The following is a 25,829-nucleotide window of genomic DNA, read 5'->3' as shown; positions in this document are numbered from 1 at the left end:
AGTGAGAAATACTTTGTGCCCCAAACCTGCCAAAATGTTCTCTGCTGAAAACCAAGAGATTTCTGCTCACAGAGCTAACAGCTTTGGTAAGAGTGGAATCTGTGTGAGGAAGGAATGAGGTGGGAAGAACACATGGTGGGCTGGATGTCCTGGCATCTGAAGGACACGGGGGCTGATGACTGTTAAACAGACTGTGTATTTGCCCTGAATGCATATGTATGTGTGTGTGTTTGTGTAATACATAAACATATACTGAGATTAGATATGGCAACCTCTCATTCTGGAAAGAGAATTTTGATTGTCTTCTCTTTGTAAAAAATTGCCTAATATTGTTCTATAAATGCTTTGTAGCATTTGGACTAGATGAAAAATGGTAAAAAAAAAATAATACTTATTTTAATAAGAAAAGAAATACACAAAAATGTTTATATAAACGAAATATGAAATGAAAATTTATCATATTCTGCATCTGCAGCTGAGAGTGGTTCACCTTCAAATTCCAAAGTGAGAATGTCTTAAAAAGAAGTTTGATTAAAAACAAAAAACAAACAAACAAAAAAAAACACCATAAAATCAGAAATGACCATTCTATTTTTGAAGTTTGAGATATAATATTCTAAAAAAATATTTGTTTGTTTGCAGTATACATAGACATGTGCTTCTGTTCTCATCCACAGTAGGGTACAGCTCATCAAAACTCTAGGATAACTTCATGTTGGCAGTGGTGAACTTGAGAATGATGTTTGGCTTGCAGTCATGATCTTGTAGCTCAAAGCCCCAAATAAAGCACACAGATTTTCCCTTGAAAGTGGAGATTCACAAGGGAAGAAATGAAAGTGTTGGAATAGTGTTAGCTGAAGAGATGGAGTGCAGAGATCCAGAATGCAGACACTTAGATCTGCTTCCACTATAGCTCATGCCGGAACTCATATTGTTTTCTCTGGGAGCTGCATTAATACTTCAATTGATACCATGCCAATTTGAATTCCTCCTCTCATTCTGATCTTGATCTTGACAATCACTTTTTCCATTACAGTGCTATTACAGATTTAAAATACATTATAATGAAATTCAGTGAAGAAATGACTTAGTGCAGCTAAGCTATTATGCAAATGAATACAAATTTAAACTCATTCACGTCTCTGTATTTCTCTCCTTACACCAAACAATAGTATCCAAACTTTATTCTTTTCATTTACTAATCAATTTTTAGTTCACTCTCTTCAGAGCTTTCTGGAGCATCAAGTTAATTGAAAATAATTGGTCTTTCAGTTATTTTACTGTGATATTTGGATAATTAAAAATCAGACCGGTTATACATGTTGTGTTATAAAAACAATTCATTATTTTTTAGCGGCCTTTGTTCAGTGGCCTCTATGAAGTGTGTTTGGCAGCGTTCATCCACTGACCAATGGAGACAAGTCCAGATCGTGGAAATAGCCTCTGTGTTTTGGCAGCAACTGAGCTTGCCATTACTGAGTCTCAGGAAGAAGCAAAAATAAAAAGCTGGAAATAATCTTCTTTTGGGGGAGAGAAGTTCTGCAGCTAACAGTTAGGAGCACCAGCAGCACAGATACTTCAGAGGTGTCACAGATGTGTCTAAATAACTACCCCTTAGTGTCAACAAAGTACATTCATTCACAGGTGACCTTGTTATGGTTATTGACCATAGTATATATTTCCATAATTCTGGAAAATCATAAACTTGATTTCAATGTTGTAAGACTGTTGGCTCAGAATTTGCTTGTAGAAATAAATGAGTGCTAAATGGAATTATGGTGGCTTTCTTTGTGAGACTGCTGTCAATCAGACTGACCATGGTTTATTTTTTGTTCATGCAGTTTTGATATGTATTTAAAGGTATGATACAAAGATATGATGTGAGGAAAACTGATGTTCGTGGTGGAGAACCGAGATTTTCTCCCATCTTGGATGTGTGCCTATATGACTTTAGTTCACTTACCTCCAGCTGCAGGAGCATTGCTGTATTTCTGCTCTGTTATACCATTTGTACAGCAAATACTGCAGACTATTAAAGACAGTTTGACAGGGGCTGTATTTTTCTGATTTGAAGGACAGGGCAGATATATAATAGGGATAATGTGGGGCTAAAGAGCACGTTGTCACCAAGAGCTGGCTCCATAGCAGCTGTTAGAGAATACAACCTTTTTCATGCATTTGTCCAGCAAGGTTGGGCCAGGAAAAGATGAAGTTAGATAGAATCAGTTAAGGTAAATATAGATGAGACTTTATACCTAGGTTTTTCCCCTTCTTTTCATACATAAACTTTAATGTGAATCAGAATTGCCAAAAGGAAGGAGATGAAACCTGAATTGAACAGCCTGTTCAGCTCTTGTGTCAGCAGACCGAGTGGGCTGGCACACAGGCAAATCCAGATTTCAACTGGAAAAGCACTTTGGGTCTTGCTTGCTGGACAGGGTGTTCCAGCTCATTCCTGAGGCACACGTATTGGTGTTTCAGCATTTGACTGAGACTCACTGAGCCAAGGTAGCAGTAGGTCTGTGATGCCAAGATCTCTCTTCCTTAACAGTTGTGTGAAGCCCATCAGCACTGATGGAATTGCTTCATGTTGGCATCTTTGGGTGCAGAGATGACTTAGCTTCCCCCCAAACTTTAAATACACAGATAAAAGGGGACTGGCTTATTCTGCCTCTGGGCAAACCTACCAGTTTTATTGCTTTGCAACTTTTGCTTTGCAACATTCAGTCCCATTTTCAAGAAGGGGAGAAAGAAGACCCAAGGAACTACATGCTGGTGAGACTCACGTCTGTGCTTGAGAAATTCATGGAGTAGGTTCTTCTGGAAGCTATGTTAAGGCACATGCAAGATGAGGAGGTGATCTGAGACAGCCAGCATGGCTTTACCAGGAGTAGATCATACCTGACCAATCTGGTGTCCTTCTGGTGTCCTTCTGGTGTTGGGGTGACAGCATCGGTGGACAAAGAAAAGGCAACTAGACTTGTGCAAGGCCGTTGACGTGGTCCTGTACCACATCCTTATCTCTAAATTGGAGAGGTATGGGTTTGAAGGCTGGTCTATTTAGTGGGCAAAGAACTGTTTGGATGGTTGCAGTCAGAAGATTGTGGGCAATGGATCTGTTGTTCAGATGGAGGCCGATCATGAGCGGTGTCCCATAGGGGTTCATCCTGGGACCAGCGCTCTTCAACATCTTTATCAATGACATGAGCAGTGGGATCAAGTGCACCTTCAGCAAGTTTGCTGATGACACCCGCTCAGTAATGTATTTGATACAGTAAAAGGAAGGGAAGCCATCCAGAGGGACCTGGACAGGCTTGAGAAGAGGGTCCATAAGAACCTAATGAGGTTCAGCAGAGCCAAGCGCAGGGCCCTGCAGTCACGTCAGGGCAATCACAGAACTAGATGCTATTTAAGGTTCATCCCAACCTAAGCAATTTTATGATATTATGATCCCGTGATTTGCCTGGAAGCGTGCTTCAAACCATCGTGGTTTAAATGTTAAAAGATCTTACAGCTCCCCACTAGAAAATTAAAGATAAAGTTGTACTTTTGCTGCAGACTTAGAAAGGCCTCTCTGTTTTGGTTTAGTAAATGTATGTTCTGTAGTAACGTGGTGTCAAACCAGTTCTGCACAGCACTGCAGCAAACAGCACTGCTTTGACTATTACCTACCAACCCCCAAACGTACCACTAGATTTCATACGCATTTATACAGAAATGTTTTTAAAAAGTCACCGTTTCTCTGACAGCATGCTGGCTGCCACTGATGTCATCCTTCAGCATTTTTGTATAATTACTGTGATGAAAGCACTTTGCTGTAATTTGCACCAAGACTCTGCAAAATAAATTCTGTTGTTTTTTTCTAACGTAGCATTGCATCAGAAATTGCTGTTCTCATGGAGCTTTCTCCTTTCAAAGGAGAGGTGAATTCTTCTTGTGGCTGGTGCAGTGTTCCTTGCCAAATACCATCCCAGGTCCCCTATGCTCCCTGCAAGGCCTCACATGTGTGAAGGCAGGCTTAGTGGAACAGAAAGCTCAAATAGTAATCTTGTGATTGTTTGGATAGTAATAGCTTTTTTATCCTTTCCTTTACAAAAGTCTTAATAAAGGTGGGTTACTTGTTAACAGCTGAAGTCAAAAAGTGATAGGCAAATCTGTTCTCTCTATTTACACAACACAGCACAAGAAAGCTGTGTTTTTAAATAGTCTGTGCAAGGACTGTAAAAACAAATGTCTCCACCCTTCCCAAACAAAGACTTTAGTGGAAGGGACATTTGCCACGTACAGAGCAGAGAAAAGAAAAAAAACTGCCCTGTACCTGATGGAAATGGAAATCCTGACAGTTTGTCTGCAGACACGTCTGGGGTCACTCCATGAACTCATCAGGGCCGATGATGATGGAGGGAGCCAAGAGCTTTGGGCAGCCGGCTGTGCGTCATCACCCTCCCAAACAGTGCACTTCTAAAGGAGGGAGTTCAGAAGAAACTAATGCTGTTTGGCTCCCCTACAAGTTAGCTACTCAGCTCGGATTTCTGATGGTGTCTTGGTTTCTTTAGAGTGACGTTTGCTATATTGCCCCAGTACCCTGAAGATACATGTTCTGGTGCTGTTTAGTCACCAGCCTTGTGTTTGGTACGTGGTAACAACTGCTCCCCAAGCAAGGAGAGATACACCACAAACAGGTTGCAACAAGACTTAAAACACTGAGTGGTTACAGTACAGAAAATAGGATTTCCATGGCATTAAAAAAATCCTGTAAACCTGCATTTTTAGATTTTTAATGTGGAGAGGGGTATCGTTCTGGGAAAAAGTCGCTTGAGGAGATCCGAATGTATCAATTCAGCTGCAAATTGAATTGGGCTTGGAATTTAATGTAGACCTCCTTCAGCTTTTTTGAAATCACACAGTGGGATACAAGACACTGCAATTACTTTTATTTCCTTCACTATAGTACCTATCCTGTATGCCTCATACTCTTCAGTAGGAAGTTTTGTGTACCTCACATCTCTGCAAATTGGACTCTCAGCTATACGTGAACTTCAGTTGCAGATCTCCCCCACACCAACCGAAAATCCCAGAAAGCAGTGTTCTTCTCTATCCACTTAGCTGTCCTTTCCATCCTTGTACTGGAAAGGATTTGCAGCAGGGGCTTCATTTGCAGAACTAAAGGTGGTTTGAAGTCCGTATTAGGGTAATCAATCTCCAGCGATGGTCAGCAGAATAGCACTGAGGCCCTGTGACGCTCTGTAGAAAATGTAGCTTCAACGTAATGTTTGCTCTCAGGATTTCATGTCTGTGCTCGAAGAAGTCAGGTGGCCCCAAAAGTGTGGACATTGCTTCTGCAAACCTTATCTGGAGGGCTGTAATTGGTGTTTGCAGGCTCAGCAACCTGCAGCGGGATGAGGTGGCACATGCGGCATTTCTTCGTGCTTCCTAATTGTAAGTAACTGCATACTTCACATTAGACTGAAAAAAAAAATAGACTCGTTCACCAAAAAGCCCTGCAAGCTCTTTCATCTGTTTGAATCCTTTTTTCTTTTCTTTTTTTTTTTTTTAAATATGATGCTATATACCGTACTGCTGCGATGATCAGACACATAGGTTGGGCTGAGAAATGAGACAGACCTTAGGCACGGAAAGGTTCCATCAGAGTGCCTGTCTCCAGTTACAATGTGTTCGGTGTCTCTTTTTATTGTTTACATTGTTTAATTGCTGTTACATTAAGGTATTATTTTATACAATTCATTATTCCTTAGTACGTCAACTGAACTTTAATTCAGTGCAAAACTCCAGCTCATGACTAGTTTTTACATTTTAGTTATTTAACTTTGCTTTTAAGAAGTCTTTCACTGACCAACATGAGCAGTTTACGTTTGTTAATTCTCTGTGTCTTGTAAAATAACACTTGAAATCCACTAGATATAAGGCAAAACAAAGAGAGGCCAACGGTCAGGAAGGTCTGTGAGAAGCAGGATCAGTAAGGTCTGTCAATCACAGATCAGGGGTTCTACTGCATTACTCCTTTCAGAAGCAGCTTCTCCATGAGCGTGCTTGGTTTCTCTTGGCAAATTCAGCCTCTAATCCAAGGAAGAAAAAAAAATCCTGGCATGCCAGCTTGGAACGGCTGCCGACCCCTGAGCTGACGCCTGCTAGTGTGGTGCAGACAGATCAATGTGCTTCCCACAGCATGCTCTAGAAATGTGGTTAAGACCTTCCAAATGCTAGTCCATACAAGTTAGCCCTCCAAATTCTCTCCTCTTCGGTTGGAGGGCGTGTTGTGCACACTGGGGCTTTACTTGGGCTGTTTGCACTGGTTTGAACCAATATGGGAATAATAAAGTGTATGAATTCTTTCTCACAGACGTGTTATTTTTCTGTGCTCTTCTGTGAATGAAGTTATGCCAGGAGTCTCTGAGAGGTTGGGAAGGCTCAGGAAGCCAGCAATTTGCTCACTTAGAACTCCACAAAAGATACCAATTTTTTGTATGGTTCTTACCATCTAAAGGCAAATATCATTAAGAAATGGAGTCAGTTTACAAATAGGTTGTGGATCATGTAATAGACTGCAATTGTTGACATTTATGGATGCTTTTTCTCTCGAACATTGTTTATGAAAAGCAATTGGCAAAGGTGTTGAGACAAAAACTGCTGTAGGCTCCTTCTCTGGGCAGGGTTCAGCCTTCCAAGCACCTCCTTCCCTCCCCAGTGTACCTTTTGAAGCTCTGTTTTAGTATTTTCATGTATGTACATGTGCTACATTTAAGTGGTGTGGTAGTTGATTTTCTTGTACTGAGAGCTGTGGATCTCTAATTGCTGGGGGTTTTCACTGAGCTGCTTTCACTTGAACGCCCAGCAATCCCAGGAGTGGCAGCGTGGTGTCCTGTGGGACTGACCCCTTCCCTAGTTCAGGTGGAGATCACTGGTTGTTCCCAGCAACACAGGGAGACAGACAGAGTCTGAGGCAGAGTCTTAGGCCCTCAACTAGCCTCTGTTATGACTGTAAGCGTGTGTATGGTCCTGTTCTTTTCAGGAGAGCAGCAGGTCAAAGCACCCTCACTGTTCCAAGCAACTAATGGTCAGGGTATGGCCTCTTCTTGAAGTGGATGGCAAATTAGCCCTAAGGTTCTTCTTCTTTCAGTATGCTGTGGGTTCTTGTATCAGATGTCATCTACTCCAGTCAGAGGCAACTGATTTGAACTAAAAAAACTCTTGCTAGAGGCAAAATGCATATTCGCTCTTCATTACCCATAGCAGACTGGTGAGAAAAAATGAAGGCGGAGGAGTCAGAGAAAACAGATCAGGGAAGCAGTTGAAAGACCTGGGGCTGAGACAAGGACTTGTCTGGATTCAGTTTTTCTCCCATGATCTTGTGTGTTCAGAACTACAATTAACTTACTTTGTGAGAAGGAAAACAGGGGTTAGTCAAGAAAAGACCTACAGTTGGGCTTCTCTAACACTGACAGTGTTGGACTGCAAAGTTGTGGTTCAGACCTGTTGATAAGAAGACAAGAACATGGCAAAACTGCGGGAAGCTGGATCCTGTGGAGATCTAGGAACAAGAGCTGCTCATACCTCTGGGTTAGCTTACTTCCCAGCTGGCCTAGTCTGCTCTTCAGAGGTAATCTGCCTTCCTCCTTTGCTTGTGAGATAGGGACAGATAGGGCACATACCTCTTTTAGTATACTCCTACCCATGGTAGGAGGGTTGGAACTGGATGATTTTTAAGGTCCCTTCCAACCCAAGCCATTCTGATTCCTCTAGTTGTGTTGGACAACCCACCGCTGCCCAAGAGGCTGCCATGCCAGCTGGTTCCACAACTGCCCCTGGATACACACAAATAGGGTGTCCACAAAGCTATGGCAAAGGTGAGGTGTGAGTGGATTCTGCTCCGTGTAACCCTAGGGAAGGGGTGTTGTCTCATGCCTTTGGCACCATCCTCACCTGGCTGCAGTACCTTGTACCCTGCGGGATGCGGAGGACAGTGCTACAGCATGTGGTGTGAGCATGGCCCTGTGGGGTCAGTGTGCTGGCACCGGATTTTGAAAGGCCCATTGTGAAGTCCCACAGCTGTGTCTGAGAGGCTCTTATTTCCCCATAGTGGAATTTTAGTGCAAAAGGTCCCAGAGGGACCAAGCTGGGACTGAACATAGCCATGAGAAAAAGGCTCAGTGCAAAATTCTCCCCCTCTCACTTCATGAGTCCATGTTTGAGACACCAATGAAAGACAGAGGGAAACCAAGTTAAACACTTCTAATCTTTGACTTTTGCTGTGCCACTCAACATAGTGTCGAATACTCATATTAATAGGATTATTCTCCTGTCAGATGGAAACAGCAGATAGTGATCCCAGATGTGCACGCCTGGTTTGAAGCCCCTGATTATCTTGTTAGTGTCAGTTCTTGGCCTCTTATCAAACGGACTCTCACGCACATCGCCTTTCAGCTCCTCGCGCTGCAAGGAGGAAGAGCAGCCTTTGAACACTTTCTAGCTAAGCCAGCAGTTGTCATTTTATTTTCAGTAGCATCAAGAAGAGCAGGCTCTCAAGCTTGGTGGGCAGGAGTAGGATGATGGGAGGCTTCCTTTTGAGCCTGAAGGATGAGGATAGCGCCGCACCGGTGCAGTGTGATGTTGAGGGCTGGGAATGTAAAGCTGGTGTAGGTTGGGTGTGTGAAACTTGGTAGAATATTTTGGCTGGTTGGGGTTTGTTTCAAGGGGAAAAAAAAAAAAACAAACATCTTTCCTCTGCAGAGTAGAGTGCTGGATTGCTAGCTTGAGGGCAGAATTTGAAAAAAGTCCCTACTGGTAACATGCAGCTTGGAGTCTGAAATCAGGTGGCTCGAGAGGTGACTTTAGACAGGAATCAGAAAAAAATTAATTAGTTATTCTTTTCAAAGTAATCTCTGTGTTTCACTTTTACCAACGTATTACCTGGATTAACTAGAGAGTTGGATGTTCCTGGCTTTGGTTACATGATCCCCTTTGTATCTTTCCGTAACAAAGCTATCAAGAACTGAAACCAACCCTTTCTCAGCTCTAAAATCCCCAAACATAAATTGGTACCTCCAATTGTTTTTGTTGTGGGCTACGTACAGACATACACATTTCTGAAACCAGCCAGCATGTAACAAATACAGGAGCATAAATCTGTGCTATCAGCAGGGAAAGCTCTCCTCCTTCCCATGTCGCATGAAAACCACTCTTGGCGTGCAGCCCCAAGTGGAAATTTTGGATATGCATTCTCAGGACGAGCGCATTCAATGCCCAGAGCGAAGCCCACATGCTGCCTGCCGCCAGTAGCAATTACTTCTCACATGCAGCAGCTGGGCAAGCTCAGCATGCTGTGGTCATTGCTAGAGGCCAGGTGGACTTGAAGTTTTTTTAAAAATTGAAATAAACACAGTTTTAACATCTGCAGATTATATCATGTAATACTGAAATCACTAAGTATTCTATGTAAGAAAACTTAAGCCAGTGACACTTGGGTTAACTTGAAACCTGTCGCAGTCGTGCAGGTAGCAATGTTACTGGAGTTAAAGGTTTTCTTGCATTTTGTCACAGGATGCTATCGTTTGTTCACAGACCTGTTGCACAGCAGAAAATGAGCATGTAGTGACATAAAATGCCCTATCTCCATGTACAGTGTGAAGTGCTAAACAAGTTTATTCTGTGCTGGGATTTCTTCCAGGCGTCTAACTTCAGTTGTTTAGTGTTCATCTCAGTTATTCACTCCCGTGTTTACCTCCTCCCTCTTCTGTGTTATCATATTTCTTCCGTTAGCAACATGTGCACTTCCAGCATTGCATCCTCCCTCTGCCTCCTTTTCTATTTTCTCTCCCCATTGCCAGACTAAGAATCATTGTTCTCTGTTTAGTGGCGTTGCCAAGGTCACAAATTGCATGATTTGTTGACGTTTTTACCGTAGCTTCCTTGTTTCCCTTCCCCTCTACATTGTATGTGTTCATTAATGTAGCTGCCGCTGACTGCTGCCATTTTACCGTTTTAGTTGCAATGTCGAGGATTTAAGCCATGGAAAGTGCTACCACAGAGCTGGAATTGCAGAGTCGCACATTCAGCTGTTCTCCCGTGCTTGCAGAAAACCCACACTGTATGGACATGAGCGGGGTGTGTGTGTGAGGAAGGTGTTTATGTGCTGAGGAGCTGCTGGCAGCAAAGGGAAAGCACCAGCCATCAGCACATGGCGTGCAGCTTAGCTTCATGGCACGTGCGTTGCACTGTAACATTGAGAAGTGTAATACATATGTTTAGGCAGTAGGAAAAACAGTGAATTTGTATTCTGTTTTATGTTGGAGCCAGCAGTGAGTCCTCCGAGCCAAAGGAAAGCTGCTTCTCTTATTTTTTACCACTTATCTTGAAGCTCTTCTGAATTGTCAGCTGTGAACATAGGGAGGTTAGCACCCTCTTTGCTTAAGACTGTCTAATCTTAGTACTAACCTTTCATCGCAGTGAGCACCCTTGAGCTCTGCCATCCATTTCAGCAGCACTCCTGTAGCCATGCAGGTACCAGCGCATCCCAAACTCTTCCCCTCATTGTTTGTGGTCTCACGGCTCCTGGCTGATCCCGTTAAGTGCTGACTTGCCTTCTGGTTGTCCCGACAGTTTTTGGCTGGAAATAGTGACTCAGAAAATTCCTCTGTATTGCTGATGTTATTTTCCTTCCATCATGTTTATCATATGAACCCCATCCTAGCTCCAGGCAGACAACAGCAGCCTCTTGAGACCCAAAGCAAAGACGTACAAACACAGCTCTTGAGGCTAGAGAAGAGACATGGAAAATGTTTGTTAGACTCATTCTGGCAATGGCTCTGAGCCTCCTGCTCTGGGTGTCCCTGTGTGAGCAGGGGTTAGGCCAGATGGACCCAGCAGTCCCTGCCTGGGATGGAGGTGAACAGTCAGCCATGTGTACTTTCACATGTACATTTATAATTGAGACCCTTTCTCATCCACGAGTGTGTGAAAAAAGCATCAGTGAAGCATACCTGAAGGTGCTTCTGTCTAATCTAGTCTCACCTGCCCATAAAGGAAAGCAGTTTTCTGAAGAGGTTGCAGAAGAGAAATGTTTGCAGAGGGAGCAGAAAGAAGGACTTCTAGTTCTCTACAACTGCCTGAGAAGGGGTTGCAGGGAGGTGGGGGTTGGCATCATCTTCTCCCAGATCACAGAAATAGGATGAGGGGTAATGGCTTCAAGTTGTGTCCAAGGGGAAGATTGGATGGGATATTAGGAACAATATCTTCTCAGAAAGAATAGTGAGGGATTGGCACAGGCTGCCCAGGGAGGTGGTGGAGTCAGTGTCTCTGGAGGTGTTCAAGAAATGTGGAGATGTGGTACTGAGGGATGTGGTTTACTAACCATGGGCATGCTAGTGATGTGCTGTGGTTGAATAGATGATCTTAATGGTCTTCTCCAACTTTTAGCATCTCCATGATTTTATGGCTTTTTGTCCTGGAGAGGTGGAGAAAGGTGTAGATAAAGGAGAGGAGACTAAGTGCACAGTGGAAATCTGATGTTGGAAAGTTAAGCTCCACCATATTAGCAAAGCAGAGGGTAAGTGACAACGCATCGCAAGTGGAGGCTGGACAGTGAACACCATCCTGCAGTGGAGATTCTGTAATGGAGCAGAAGTGGCACTGCACCATGCCTACAGTGGGGCCTGAGAGCTCCAGCACAGGCACTGCCTCATGAGGATCATGTAAGGCACTGCACAACTGTTGGTGGACTACATTTGTTTTTGTTGTGCCAATTCTCCTTTCTTTCCTATGTCCCGTGAGCTGCTGTAGGGAGGGCTTCCTGCAGGATGTTTTCTTTCTGGAGAGCTCTGCAAGTGTCCCTGCATCTGATCCAGACAAGGACCAGAAGGGATCTGGGTCCAAACCAGTATCATGGAACACACATAATGCACAGCTGCCATTGAATGATTAATTTTCTCATCTCTTTTCATTGTTTTTCCCCTGATTGTGCATCTCTGCCCCACTTCTGTGCTGACTGCTGACTATTTGCATGTGAATTAGCTGGCTTCAGCATTAGTAGATGCTTTGTCACAGCTTGGGACACCAGACAGGGCTCCGTTCACGTCCCAAAACGTACATCTGTCTCCTTACCCTGCTTTGAAAATCTAGCAGCTGAGTGGAGAGGGATTAGCTTCTAGACAGGGCTTTCAGAGACAGACTTTAATTAAAGGTGCAGGATGGAGCTCAGCGATCACCTCTGATTACTGGTGCAAAAGCTTTAAGAAGAGAAATTAGAGCAATGGCGTATTAAGAGGTGGGTTCTCAGGTCTTAACATCCCTAGCAGTTCAGTCTTTTTAAAGTGATTTGGATGAATTCTGGCTTGTGGTACATGTGGGCACATCAAGTACCTGCAATAAACCAGGGGGTTACTGGGCAGGGCAGTCACTTTTTGGGAGGGAAGATTGAGCACACCAGTCTCTTCGACACCTCCTCCATCAGTGCTTTTATAGTTGTTATGGAAATATTACTGAACTGGAAAATTGAAACACTTTGGAACAGAAGTATGCAATGCACTCAGAGAGCTACGAAGCCCCCGTGATTCCATGGCTTCCAAAGTATCCCATACATCCAGGCAGTATATTTCAGTAGATGCTAAACGATATTATCTCTTAAAAAATTGCATTGTCCTACCAGTTGGCCTCGGACCCGTACCAATAAATAAATAAATTAGATGTAAGCGTGGATGTAAGGAAAAAAATGGTTTGATGTAGTTGGCAGATAGTAGTAAAGTGTTTCTTTTTTTTGGGCAGTGACTTGGAATCAACCACCTGTTACAGCCTTTTCTGAAGCCTCAGGTTACAGCTGTAGGAATAACAGTGCAGGAGTTGTCATCAGCCAACAGAGTCAGAAGAGGTCATTCTACAGGGCTGGAGCTTTTTCAAGGGTATGTGCCCAGCATGGGAGCCAGGTGTCGCAGCACAGCTTCCTGCCCATAGGTTTCTGGCTCAGAGATGGCTGCAGGAGGGTTTAACTGGGAAACACAGAGCCAGCAGCAGCTGTGGTATGGGAACGTGGAACTGGATTTCAGTAAGGAGAGGCTATGAAATGTCTTCTTGGGCAAACAGGCCTCTGAGAAAGAGGCAGAGATAAATCAGTAATGTTTTCTTGGCTAGAATATATTACTTCAAGTTTGAACATCTTTTGAAATTAAAGAAATTTAATTATGTAAGTGTCCATTCTTAATTAGAAAGTATTACTGTTTCATATGGAATTGAAATTGAAGATATGTTCAACTGGGGAAACCCTTTGAATGTTTTTAAATTTTACTATAATGAAGTTAAAGTAAGTTAGAGGTCATCAAGGCTACAGTCTGACTAAATGCACTCTAACTATGTGGGCTTTCCCACTCACTCAAAACATGTTGTCGGAATTTGTTTCCCCTTCACTGCCAAGTGCAGTACACCTGCATAACTGTCCTGCACGTAGCACCTCGCTCCTCCTCCCACCATCTTGTTAGAGCAGTGCAGCTGTTCGTTTTGGCTCGGGATGTTTGGGATGGCAGAAAGGGAGAAAGAGAAGCAGCAAAAGTTGGCTTCTCTAGTGTGAGTCTGGAGGGGCATCGCGGAAGGGGCCTCACAGCCTCTTGATAGCAGTTACAGAAGTCAGAGTGATGGGGAAAACTGGAGGTTAGAAGCAAGGGTGGCGCGTGGTCATCCTTACCAGCACAGGATTTGAGTTAGAGTTAGACACCAAAATATATATATGAGGGAGTGGTAGGGATTACCAAAATAATTCCCAATGAAAGGCTGTGTTTCTGTTCATTTATATTGGTTTTCATGGCGCAGTATTGCCAGATTTCTGGTAGAAAAGCTTTTTCTCTACCAGACAGTTCCTGCAGACTTTGCAGCCAGCTGTCGGGACACCTCTGCGTACATCTTGCTCTGTCTGACACAGGGGATGACATCCACGTGATGAATTGTAGCGTCAGAGCTGGGTGTCACCTGTGCTGTCTCTGACCTGGGCATGCCAAAGCCCTCTCCCTTCCTGACATTATTTATGGGAATTTTGCTGTCCTTTTCAATAACACTGCCCCATGCTGTGCTACTGCTGCCTGTGCTGCTCTTATGCTCATAGAGAAACATCATAAATCTACTCTGGCCTGTGGTGCAGCTGCTTTGCCTTTCTTCCCATCACCATCTGTCATTCTTTCCCAAGAATCCACCTGTGAGACATTCAAGATGCTTCAAGCAGCAAATGCAGCTTCAGACCACCATGGGTACAGTTTGTCCATCTTAGATACCCACTTCAGATGTCAGCAGGCTTATTTTGACCAATTAGGTGTGTTAAAAAATACCTAAAATGCCCTTTTCCTCCAAGTACTACATCAGTGGATTGATGCCATGATGTAAGCACTCAAGTCACTCTCTGGAGGGCTGACGTCCTCTTCGTATTTTTTTTTTTTTTTAATATTTACGCACACTCAGGGATATTTATCCCATATTGGGGGCACACAGGTGACTGACACCGAGGTTTAGTATGTAGATAGAAAGTCAGTATCACCCCAGTAACACTCAGAAAATCTCTCTGCTGGGCCCCAGCATGGGGATCCTGGGCTGTCCTGGAGCCCTATCAAGGGATGGATGGGGGAGCTCAGGAGAAAGCTGTGTGCGTGACATTCCCTAATCTTGGGATCTGTTGATATCAATGAGGCAGTATTTACAAGGTTTCACAGAACGAGCATTTTCATGTTTCCCTGAATGATTACTGTTTTAAGGCTCAACATTACTGTTGCTAGATTTTGGCAATATCTTGTGCGGGCTTGCTACTTCTTAATTTTCATAAAATGCAGCTAGTGTATTAAAAAAAAAAGAATTCCTGTAGAAGATAATGATAGCACTTTAATGCTAGTGTAATGAAGGAAAGATCATTAGACTTTGTAGAAATGACAACCCTGAAAAAACTCAGTGTTCTTTTTCTCATGAATAGTTTATTCCATTCCATGGCAGCACTGGGGTAATCTTATGTCCAGTTTTATTTGGATGTGTGTAAAATTTTGTGCTGTGGGTGATGCCTGTGGCACCAGGATTCACCCAGCACTGATGAGATGACAAGCTCAATTGGGGCATGCACAGTACCATTTACATGGTGAGCCTTTGCTTGCCTACTAAACATCCCGTGCTCACCAAATAGTGCTTGTCTGAGTCATCTGCAGCCTGACAGAGCTGAATCACAGGCTGCCTGAGGTTGGCAGGGACCTCTGCATCCATCCAGAACAGAGTGCCCAGGGCCACATTCAGGAGGTTTCTGAAGATAGTCTTTTTTGCATAGAAATTGGTGGGTCACCTTATGTGTTAGCCCTAGAATGCAAAATATGCATCACTCAAGATCCCTGTCTTACAAAATGTCTGGCAGAAAATTTTATCTGATTCTTCAAGTGAATCATACGGTTATAAATCCATTTCTACAGCTCCGCTGAATAAGAATAATTAGATAGGCATTTGAGATTGCAGTATCATTTCCGAAGATCAGTGCAGTTTCTGCTCCCCAGCAGTGTCTCAGTCACTGATGTTACCAACCTGAATGTGCCACAACTTGACGTGCCATTTCTCTACATCGGCTTCCCGAGATGATGCAAGGCAATAGGAACCAAGCTCTGGCAATCTTCTAGTTTTGTCTGTGGGGCTGCTTTTCTCTTTGTGAAAGTTTTGGAGAGCAACAATGGGAGAAAAACACTGACTCCAGGTTCAAGACTGCAGGAACAGGAAACAAGTGCTTTGTCCTTTCTGATTAGTCTTCAGCGTTCTAGTTGTAGTGGCAGAGAACCAAGAATAACTTCTCAGTTGACTATGCGACCAAAACCACGATGATCTCGTTGCCAGCGGCCAGTGCCACGTAGCTGGTTAACTAATCACAGTTATTTTTTGGTTTTGCATCATGTTTTTTTTTTGTTTTTTTTTAAATAGTGTGGGCTGTCTATAAACACAGAATCAGAACAAAATACGTGGCTTTTTTTTCTATATGCATTGCCCATGCCTGGTGTGTCTTGCCCGAAATAGAAGTTTGGTGGAGTTTTTCTTTGCCTGTTTTATCTTTGCATTCCTATTTATTTGTCTGTTTATCTTATTTGCATGATGCAAGCCGATATTTCTCACTGCAGTTTCTTAATTGTTTTCTTTGCTTCTTATTCTGCTTAATTTAGGAGGCTTCAGTTAACAGAACAGATCAGCAAATCTGGTCTGTCTAAAACCTAGTAAATGCAAAGAAGACCTATTGCCTTTGAAACCAAAAACTGGGAAAAGGTGATTTTTCTTTGAGGAAAGTATTGTCATTATTCTGGGGATTTCTAATGAGAAGTCCAGATCCTTCCGGCTACAGGAGGTTATGTTTTATGCTGGATCCTGGCAGACAGGCTGTGAGTACACCACTGACTGTTCATCTGTGCTGCTCTCCTGATTTTGATCTGTACATCATAAGAAACATTAATTGTTCTTGGGAGGGAGGCAAGAAGGAGTGATAAAGGCTATGAAACCTTTCCCATAAGTCACATGTGTTACATCCATGCCCAAGTCAGGTATCCCACTGGGATTTAGGGCTTTGGCATAAACTGAAGCAGCATGAGGTGGAGGTCCTTCCTTGGGAGAAGTGTCCAGGTCTCATGAGGCAGGGGGAGTAGCTGACTCCTGTCAGTGACACTTACAGCTCATACACAACTGTCTTGAAAATTGAGCTGTAAACAGAAATGACATCAGGAAGAAGGGACCATCGCCTTTTGTCATAGTTCCCTCCTTTGTTTTTGAGTCAAGATAGTAAACCTGAACTCAGTGCAGTTTGAAGCATGCCTGTGCTTTCATTGTCAGCAGCAAAGCTTGTAGGAGCAGAGCAGAGAATCTCAAGGCAAATGATATGTGGGAATATAGAGAAACATTTTGAAAAACAAATGTGATGAATTATGTGCTGCTGACGCTGTTTGAAGTGATCCCTTTGAGGCCACTGGCACACGGTTCACGTGCAGGCACTGAGGCAGAGAAGCTGCACCTGTTTTGGAACCCCCTGGGTCCCCACCCCAACTCTTGCCATCCTCAGAATAGTTGTAATCTGTTCCTGCTTTAAACTGAGAGAGGTTTGAGCTGAACCGTGGGGAAGTTCCTGCTGTAGTCAGACAGAAAGACAGCAGGAGTTCGAGAGAAGTGAGCCTTTTGTGTGCAGCCATCAGTGTCTCTGCGGGCAGCACCCAAATGGGCACTTCCTCTTTGAAGTGGCATTGGGGATGTAAAACCACATCCCAGGGTAAGTACACTGGTCTCATATCCCTCTGTACAAGGCACATCATCTCCCCAAAAGATTGCCCTGAGTGGAGATTAACAGCCCATGGTCCCGTGAGCGCAGTTTACAGTTTGTGGGGTGCTGTCATGGTTCTTTAAGATACCTGTTTGAGCCTTTTAGGTAAGCCTGGGGCCAGGGAATGGCCACCATGGCCAGCACTCTGGTGAACTACGAGGTGTGGGCCTGGGCCGTGGGCTGGGACACCAGCACTTGCCTCTTAGCTATGGACATTTTGCTATGCATTTAATTAGAATGAAAATGCAAATGATGTTAAAACCATCACTCTTTAAAGTTCACAGAGGCTCAGAAATTATCACAGTCATTAGGCAATGGTTTTGTTTATGTATGAAGTGAGATCAAGCTCCATGCAGGGTGGTGGAGCCCCCAGCAAGTCGCTCCGTGTCCCTATCTGCTGCAGCCATCTCATGTGGGGTTTTTCATCCTAACAGGTCTGATGGGTGCCGTAATAGGGGCAGTCTATGTGGGCATTAGCATGACGTGGGAACCAGCCTCTCCAGCTGCAGTTAAGAGGCCTCATCAGAGGGGGAGTGGCTTTGGGTTGGGCTCCTGGGCTGTCCCCTCGAGGGGCTGAGGACAGCGGTGGTCTTGGTATGCAGAGCCCAGGCAGGAGCCAGGGGTCTGAGGCCCAACGATTGATGCAGGAGGGTGCTCAGGAGAGCCAGGCATAGTCTGAGCCTCGCCGCAGCCAGAACTCAGTAGTGCTTGTTGCTGCCAGCAGACCCAACGTGCCTTATTTCCCCCCATCTACTGTTAGCGGCCCAATTAGCATTTCAGAATTCTAAGCTTGGAGGTTCTGGTTTCAGAAAAGTTAATGGCAATTTGTATAGGAGGGAGCAATCCAGTTGGCATCAATCTGTTCTTAATCCCCCATGCAGTTGTCCAAACTGCTAACTGAAATATATATATATATTTTCAATATTGTGTACAAAGTAAGTAAGCCTGAAGTGCATAGGATAATGATGCCAAAATTATATGGCTTTTTTTTTTCTTTTTCTTTCCTTTAAGCACACAAGGAACTTGCAGCTGCTTTCTGCATAGTCTCCCCTCCCACAGCTTGCCTCGTTCAGCTGTCTGACTCAGTGTGGACTGCTGGTACTGCTGCTAAGGAGCTATGCAGTGATTGATGATCACCTTGGTCCCTCTGCCCACCACCCCCAGGTGTCACAGGTCCCACTTCTGTCAGAATGAAGAGATGGCTCATCTTGCAAAAACAAGCATGAAAAAGCAAAAATAAATCTGTAAAAGCTTGGTGTTAAGCGTCAGGTTCCAAAGTAGCTTGCCAGCATCTGCTCCCTGACTGCATTGTTCCCCACAATGGAGCACAAGCATTTTTGGGACCTCTCTTGTGCCACTTCATCCCCTTTACATGTTTCAGTCTGCTGTGGAAGCATCACAGCACACATAACAAAACAGAGTAGAAGTATACAAGGGGAAAAACAGCTTCTAAAATACTGTCTGCCATGAAAGGCCTTGCAGTGACACGGCTGCAGGCCAGGTCACTATGTAGATTAATAATATGCTGTCATTGTTGCCACAGTTCTGAAAGCTCCTGTACAGGTTTATGCCCCTCTTTGGGCTAAGAGAACTTCACTGCAAGGGCCAGGCATTGCTGCAGCCCAGGGAACATGAGATTTCCCCAGGTACCGTGACACTGGTAAGCTGTGGTGGTCAAGGTGGCTGTGTTAGGGCTGGGACTTTATCCACACTCTTTTCTTTCTTACGTATATTGGCTCATAGTTTGAACACACCATGAGCAGGTGTTGATAGGTAGCTGTGAACATTGTCCCTGGACAGCTGGGAAGCACATTTGTTGTCATTGAACTTGTTTGCTTCTTTGCGCAGAAGAAATAAGCTACCTTCAGACAGCTTGTTCTTCCTCTGTTCTGATTGTATGTACTGAAGTAGCTACACATGAAAAATCAGAACTGAACAGTTAGGAAAAACATAAACCCATACATAAAAGCTTGTGTGAATACCTGTGTTTGCTGTCTAAGGAGGTTTTCGAGGTGCTGTGCTCCTCTTAAAGCAGACAGGACCCACTCATAGCTGCAGTCATAGTAGCACAGGGCTCTGGACTGGGCTTTACAAACCTACCTGGACTGTGATGTCTCACGTTGGGGTTGCCATTTCATGCCAAGTCCTGGCAGAGACTCAGACAGGGAATTAGGCTGCATGCCCAGTTTTAGCCAAGAGCAAAGCCTGTTGAAGTCAATGGAAGTCTTCCCATTGACGTAATGGGCTTTGGGGCGGACTTTGACCTTCCATGTTCTATAGAGCAGTGTTTCTAATGTAAACATTTGGCATGGTGTGAATAATAGATGATTATTTTTATATATCCTTTCCAATGCCCACAGCTTGCATTGGCTGTCAGTGGTCCTAAATGTGCAAAGGTGATGCCAGCAGTCTGACATGGAGAAAGGGACAAAAGCCATAATGTGAGTTTCATGTAACCAAGGGGAATTGTTCCCATGTCATTTCATCCAATTTGTCATAAAGAAGGAATTGGTCATTGTCAGCATTTCTGATCCTAGAGCTGGAAGCTAGGAAGTCTTGACAGAATCCATTAGTGCCTGTCTAAGAAATGAGAAGATGTTTTCTCAGTACTTTAAGCCCTGGAACTTCTCCATAAAGTAGACATTATTTCAAAGATTTTGTCTTATGGATGCTCATAGACTTCCCATTCCTAATCATAGAACAGCTTTGTAGTGCCCGAACAGTGATTTGGAAGGGACAATTTTAATACTAACTTTTTATGCATTTTAAAGCTGTTTTCACAGTGTCAGAATACATATACAAAGCAGAGACTCTGCATTGCAAGACTTGCAGACTTTGTGAGGGAAACCAACATTTAGTGCAGCACTACTTATGTCGCTTTTATTGGTGTCTGCTGGCTTTTACTGCTGTTTGCTCAGCGGGAAGCATGTTTTGGGTTCCAGCACTGCTCAGGCAGCCAAATAACTCTCTGCTGTCCCAGTGTGCTCAGCCAGTGCTGTTTACATGCTAATGTCACCTAAGCAGCGGAGAGGACGCTAAAACTATGGCATCTTCGTCATTAATTCAGGGCTTAGTACTCGACTCCCTAAGTAGAGAGCAAAAAAACTGAGGTCTTTCGCAGATTTCATTGCCACTACATCTTTGCCCTTTGGCAGCCATTGCCACCCATCTGTTTCTTCTCTCCTCTGGACTTGCAGACTGCTCTGCGCAGTGCAACCTGCTGTGCATTAACTCCCATATGTAAAACATGTCTGCAAGCAGTGAGCACTGGAGTTCTGATCATTAAAAGGCAAATGATGTTTGCTACTCATATTTATGCCTGCTTCTTAGGAGCTGGGAAAAGCAAGGGATTATTTTAACCTATAGAGTGTTCTTATTCTATGTTCTGGCTAAGGATATGTTGTAAGCTGTGGCATCTGCTATTTCCAGATGCAGCACAAAGCAGGATTAAGATAGATTTGTGTTGGAATATCTACGAAAGAATGTCCTGCCGCTGAAGTATTTATGTAAAATATACAGCTTTGATAATTAACCCTAAGACCTTTTCATAGAATAAGCCAAGAAAAGTGTTAATTGTTTTATTTCTGCCAACTTCCAAAAACAAACAAAAAGATCCATTCTGGCCAGGTACTGTCGTTGCCAAATACACATTTCAGTTAAACATTGCTGTGTTTACATTTCTAGATAATAAAATTCTTTGGTTTATGGACTGCCAGAAGATAGAAAGCTGAGATTAAAGTCTCAGATTTGATTGGGTTTGTTGTAAAGTGAAGGTAATCATGAAACAACAGCTATTTGATAAATGTTCAGTTTATTAGTGTGCTTTAGAGAGGATGCTGCTTTTGTCAGCCTTACTGTCTTGATAACGTGTCAGAGTATGTGGTCGCTATTAAATCTTCTCACTAGTTGGATGGAGGGTAAAGATTAGAACTTCCGTAGTTAAGGAGCATGTTCAGCAATGACAGTGACACAAAATACGTCAGCCCGCTTCGATTTCCACCTTCCGGAGATTTCAGAAAGTCTACAAAGAATAGTATAGCCAGGCAACAAGTTCTTACCATACAAGCACCTCAATGTTCAGAACACTAATGTTTGTCAGTTCACACTACAGTGAGACATTAATAGTCTTTTTTTTTTTCTTTTTTCTTTTTTTAAATCATTCCACCTCTTTTTTGATAAAATTGGCTGTAACACCTTCTGAGAGAATATTTAGTGAGTTATTTAGGATATTCAGGTTGCCTTCATTAGCCCAGTATCCCATCATTTCAACATCTGCATGCAGCACTTCACAATGTGCACAAACTGCTATTACCCCAGTGTACAGAGGAGAAACTCAGAGTGACAGAAGCACTGGCACAGGTTTTTAGGAGGCCTAGAAGGATTCTGTCACTGACTCACCCTTTCAGGGGCTCAGCCTGCATGCAGGCCCACCAGTCCCCTGGTACAGGATGCCCACTTGTCCCATCTCACAGCACGGCCCATGTTTGTAGAGCTCCTTGGCCCACTGGGTGAAGCCAGGCCGGTGACGGCTGTGAGGAGCAATGACAGCCAGGCCTTGCACACGCTGACCTGTAGGGCTGCTTCACGGAGCGCAGTGCAGCATTCCTCCTGTAAGGAGGGCTGTCCCACACCCTGACTGGAGCCATCTTGCACCTGCCAAAACGTGATGCAGGCTTTTTAGAGCTGCATCATCAGACCTTTGGAAAATCTGACTATCTCAGAGCCTTTCTAGCAGAGTAGCAGATGGGTTGTGCTTGTAATTGGGTAGCTGCATATGGTAGGCATGTCAGACAGTGAAAGGACTTAAAGCATTTCTGCTCTAAAAAATGCTACTTTCTGATACTGTTTTTCTCCCATTTCTGGCAGTAAACTTTTGAAACTTCAGTTGGAGTTTTCCTGAGAGACTCAAAATACACACATTATCATGTTTTTAGGACAGAATTCAATTACCAGTGAAGACAAGGCAATGTCTTCCCTCTTTGCAGTTGCTTCAGACCGTCAAAGTGAATGTTGTCTGCTGAATGTAGAATGGATACTAATTTGGTCACATAAAACCTCAGATTGTTTCAGCTTTCCATGAATTTCTCAATGAAAAGAATGATCAAACCCAGTGATTCTGCTCTCAGACGCACTGGGGTTATGAAAGAGCTGCTTGTCCAGCAGGCTGTATAGCTGAGCCGGTCTTTTGTTGCCTATGGCACACATACTTGGCTCCTTTTTACTCTCTTTTTATTTTAGTGCTTTACAACGGAACTGAACAAAGCCAAATTTACTTTTAAAGCACAACTTAATTTTGCAGAATCCATAGCTTTATGTCCATGCCCAGTTTTCTTTTGTCCTGCCTTCAGAACAACAGGGCTGTGTGGTATCTGACATGGGGCTTCTCGCAGTGATTTATTAACTGTGTCAGGATAGCTGTTGTGAATGCTGGGAAGCTCTTGTATATTGTGACAGTTGATATTGATTATGACAGTTTGTAGACCCTAGTGTGTTGTCAGACAGTGGGTTGTATTTTGTCTTCTACTATACATACCATGGGCTGTAGATCATGGTGTTTTCTTCAAAAAAGGACCCATTGTCCAGTATGCTCATTCGTTGCTGGTATGAGAGCACTTCTGTAGGGTATTGTGCAACAAACGGCAAAATAGTTGAGGCACCCTGTGGGACAGACAATCAAATGTCAATTGCTTTAGGAAAAAAAAAATGATTAGTTTATTCTGCATCTATTCTTTCAGTGGAATGAGCTGTGCAGTTGTCAGAAGCGAGTAAACTGGTCTGAGTCTGTTATTTGTGAAAATAAAATGCATCCTGCATTAGTCATTATCCAAAAGTCACAGACCATGCCAGTGGAGGAGGTTCAAAATGAGGATTTGCACTACTGATAAAGCCTTTGGAACTTCATGGAAGCTGAAATGTTTCTAGAATGAGTCTGAGGAAGAGAAGAGAAGCATTTCTGCAAACTTGGAAGAAAGCAAATCTGGCACGTGCGCTGCTGGGATGAGCTCCTTGGAGAGGTCACACCAATTAATGAGCTCTTCTTACTGTTTGCTTTTAGCTAGGCAGTAGTAAAGTAGCACACAGGAGAGAAGATTTTTCTATTTTGCCTAAAAAACTGCCTCAGTGTTAAAAAAAAACAACCGAAAAGCAAACGAGGTGTGCTGAGCTTTTGCAGACACTGTGGTTGGGAGGATGGAGTCAAAAGCCATTTTGTTAATTATGCTGTTATAATTTACTATATTGCTGCTGTATTGCTGGGAAAAAGCTACCAATAGTATGTTTGTTTTTAAAACATAGAGCACTTGAGGTACAGAGTTGACTGTGAACAAGAAAGGAACCGTTCTGATTTTTCTGTTCTTGAAACACCATTTATAAGAGACCATAATGGATCATAAATATACACTTTCATATGATAATCAGTGGGAATATAACCCAGTAGCAATCTGTGCTATTAGATTTTGACCTCACAGTGGTTTCACATTGATTCAAGTGGAGTTTCTGCTGTGATTTTATATTAATGCAAAATCCATTTCCATAAATGCGTTATGGTTTGATTGAAACAAATGCAGTATCATTTGTGAAAGTGTTATTTCAGGGATACTTTGGGCCAACCTTGGACCTGTGAGAGCTGGATTCTGTTCTTAACACCCTTGTGGAGCTGAGTGTTGGCCATTCAAAGCAGTTCGTTCCTCATGGCATAATCTCATCTCCATTTTTAGTGATTTATTTACACTGTGAGATCTTTGAGAAGGAGCAGTCTGGATTTCTCCAGAGGTTTACAGATGCTGCTGTAATATAGCTGTTCTCTCTGTAATACTAGCTGTATTTTCTTAGTGAGTCCATAATGTTAGCAGGGAGACAGAACCTAAGTGGTTTGATTTTGGTGATGATGCGATTTCCAATTGCATGCTCGCATTGAATTTGGATTAATTCTGCCCTTAATAATTATGTTTAGTAATGAAAGAATGCTCTGTATTTTGTACATTTATAGCGCTGCTGTAAGCCTAGGAGTGTAGGAGTGTACTGAGATTTTACAACGGCATCTCTCAGTCCAGTGTCAGGTATTAGTACTAGGTGTATATTTTTGGATTTATTGTGAAACATCCACAGCAGTGTCAGAAATGCTTTAAAAGAAGGAAAAATAGAATGCTTTTTATTACTGACTTTTTCTGATTTCCATAAAGTTTTCTGAAGAAGGTGTGAGTTCAGATATTTAAGCTTGAAGGTTTTCTTAGATGACTTTTATCTAAAGCTCTGGTAACAGTTCTCCATCTGTGCCTATTTCTGTCTCCTTAAGCCCAAGGCAGCTCTTGGAGATGATAATTTTGGTGTTGTGCTGTGAAAATCAACAGGTCCCAAGCACTGCTTATAGACTAGCTGTAATTTGTATGTAAGGTCCTATTAGTGGCTATTGAGAGAGTCCACTCGGCCATCGCAGGGCTATTGAGCAGTCTGTTTGCTCGCTGGCTCTTGCTGTTTTTTGCCTGGCACATTCTTTGTATGTGCTGGGCTCTTTGAGATCTTTGAGTTGCCATCCTTAAGCAATTTCATTTTATTTTCCTTATTAAAGGCATTGGCGTTCACTGCAGGAGGTGGATGCATTTCCCTCTCACATCCTGGCATCCTCACTGCCTCACAGGCCTGTTTAATTTCTCGAGGGCTGCAGGAACATCCTTGTCCATAAACTGAAACCTGGTCCCTGATGTCTGTTATATTTCTCTTTTCCCTTCAGACGGCATCCACAGCGTTACGGCTGTTTGCACCCTGCGCGTCACCATCATCACAGACGACATGCTCACCAACAGCATCACGGTGCGGCTGGAGAACATGTCCCAGGAGAGGTTCCTTTCTCCTCTTCTCTCCCTGTTTGTCGAGGGGGTGGCAACAGTGCTCTCCACCACCAAGGACGGCATCTTCGTTTTCAACATCCAAAATGACACGGATGTCAGCTCCAATATCCTGAACGTGACCTTCTCAGCTCTGCTCCCTGGCGGCATTCGCAACAAGTTCTTCCCCTCTGAGGACCTGCAGGAGCAGATTTACCTCAATAGGACGCTGCTGACCACAATCTCCACGCAGAGGGTGCTGCCTTTCGATGACAACATCTGCTTGCGTGAGCCCTGTGAGAACTACATGAAGTGTGTCTCAGTCCTCAAGTTCGACAGCTCGGCCCCATTCATCAGCTCCAATACTGTCCTGTTCCGCCCCATCCACCCCATCAATGGCCTGCGGTGCCGCTGCCCACCTGGCTTCACCGGCGATTACTGCGAGACTGAGATCGACCTGTGCTACTCCAACCCATGCGGCAGCAACGGGCTGTGCCGCAGCCGAGAAGGGGGCTACACTTGCGAGTGCTACGAGGACTACACTGGTATGTGTTTATCTTATCTTTGACCCATGATTTATAGGTTGGAACATCAAGCCGGCCGGCTCTATATCAATCTGAAATTGCTGACATTCTTAGTCAAAGGGAGAAAAACTCCTGACGGAGCTTTCTTGTGGAGGGGAGGCTTGTGTCGCATGTCAC

General features: G+C 43.6%; 1 protein-coding gene across 6 annotated transcripts in view; it reads left to right on the top strand.

The window, feature by feature from the left end:
• Nucleotides 1-25,829, top strand: part of CELSR1 (cadherin EGF LAG seven-pass G-type receptor 1) — a 160,137-nt gene that overhangs the window by 39,661 nt on the left and 94,647 nt on the right. For all 6 annotated transcript variants that reach the window (XM_085217631.1, XM_085217625.1, XM_085217622.1 and 3 more), the window contains exon 2: nucleotides 25,035-25,673. In XM_085217631.1, coding sequence (XP_085073757.1) covers nucleotides 25,035-25,673 — 639 coding nt within the window. The remainder of the gene's footprint in view (nucleotides 1-25,034; nucleotides 25,674-25,829) is intronic.

Source organism: Meleagris gallopavo, chromosome 1, assembly GCF_905368555.1.
Source record: "Meleagris gallopavo chromosome 1, MGAL_WU_HG_1.1, whole genome shotgun sequence".
Lineage (NCBI taxonomy): Eukaryota > Metazoa > Chordata > Aves > Galliformes > Phasianidae > Meleagris > Meleagris gallopavo.
Note: the sequence above shows the minus strand (reverse complement) of the source record. Positions and strands in the feature narration are given on the sequence as shown.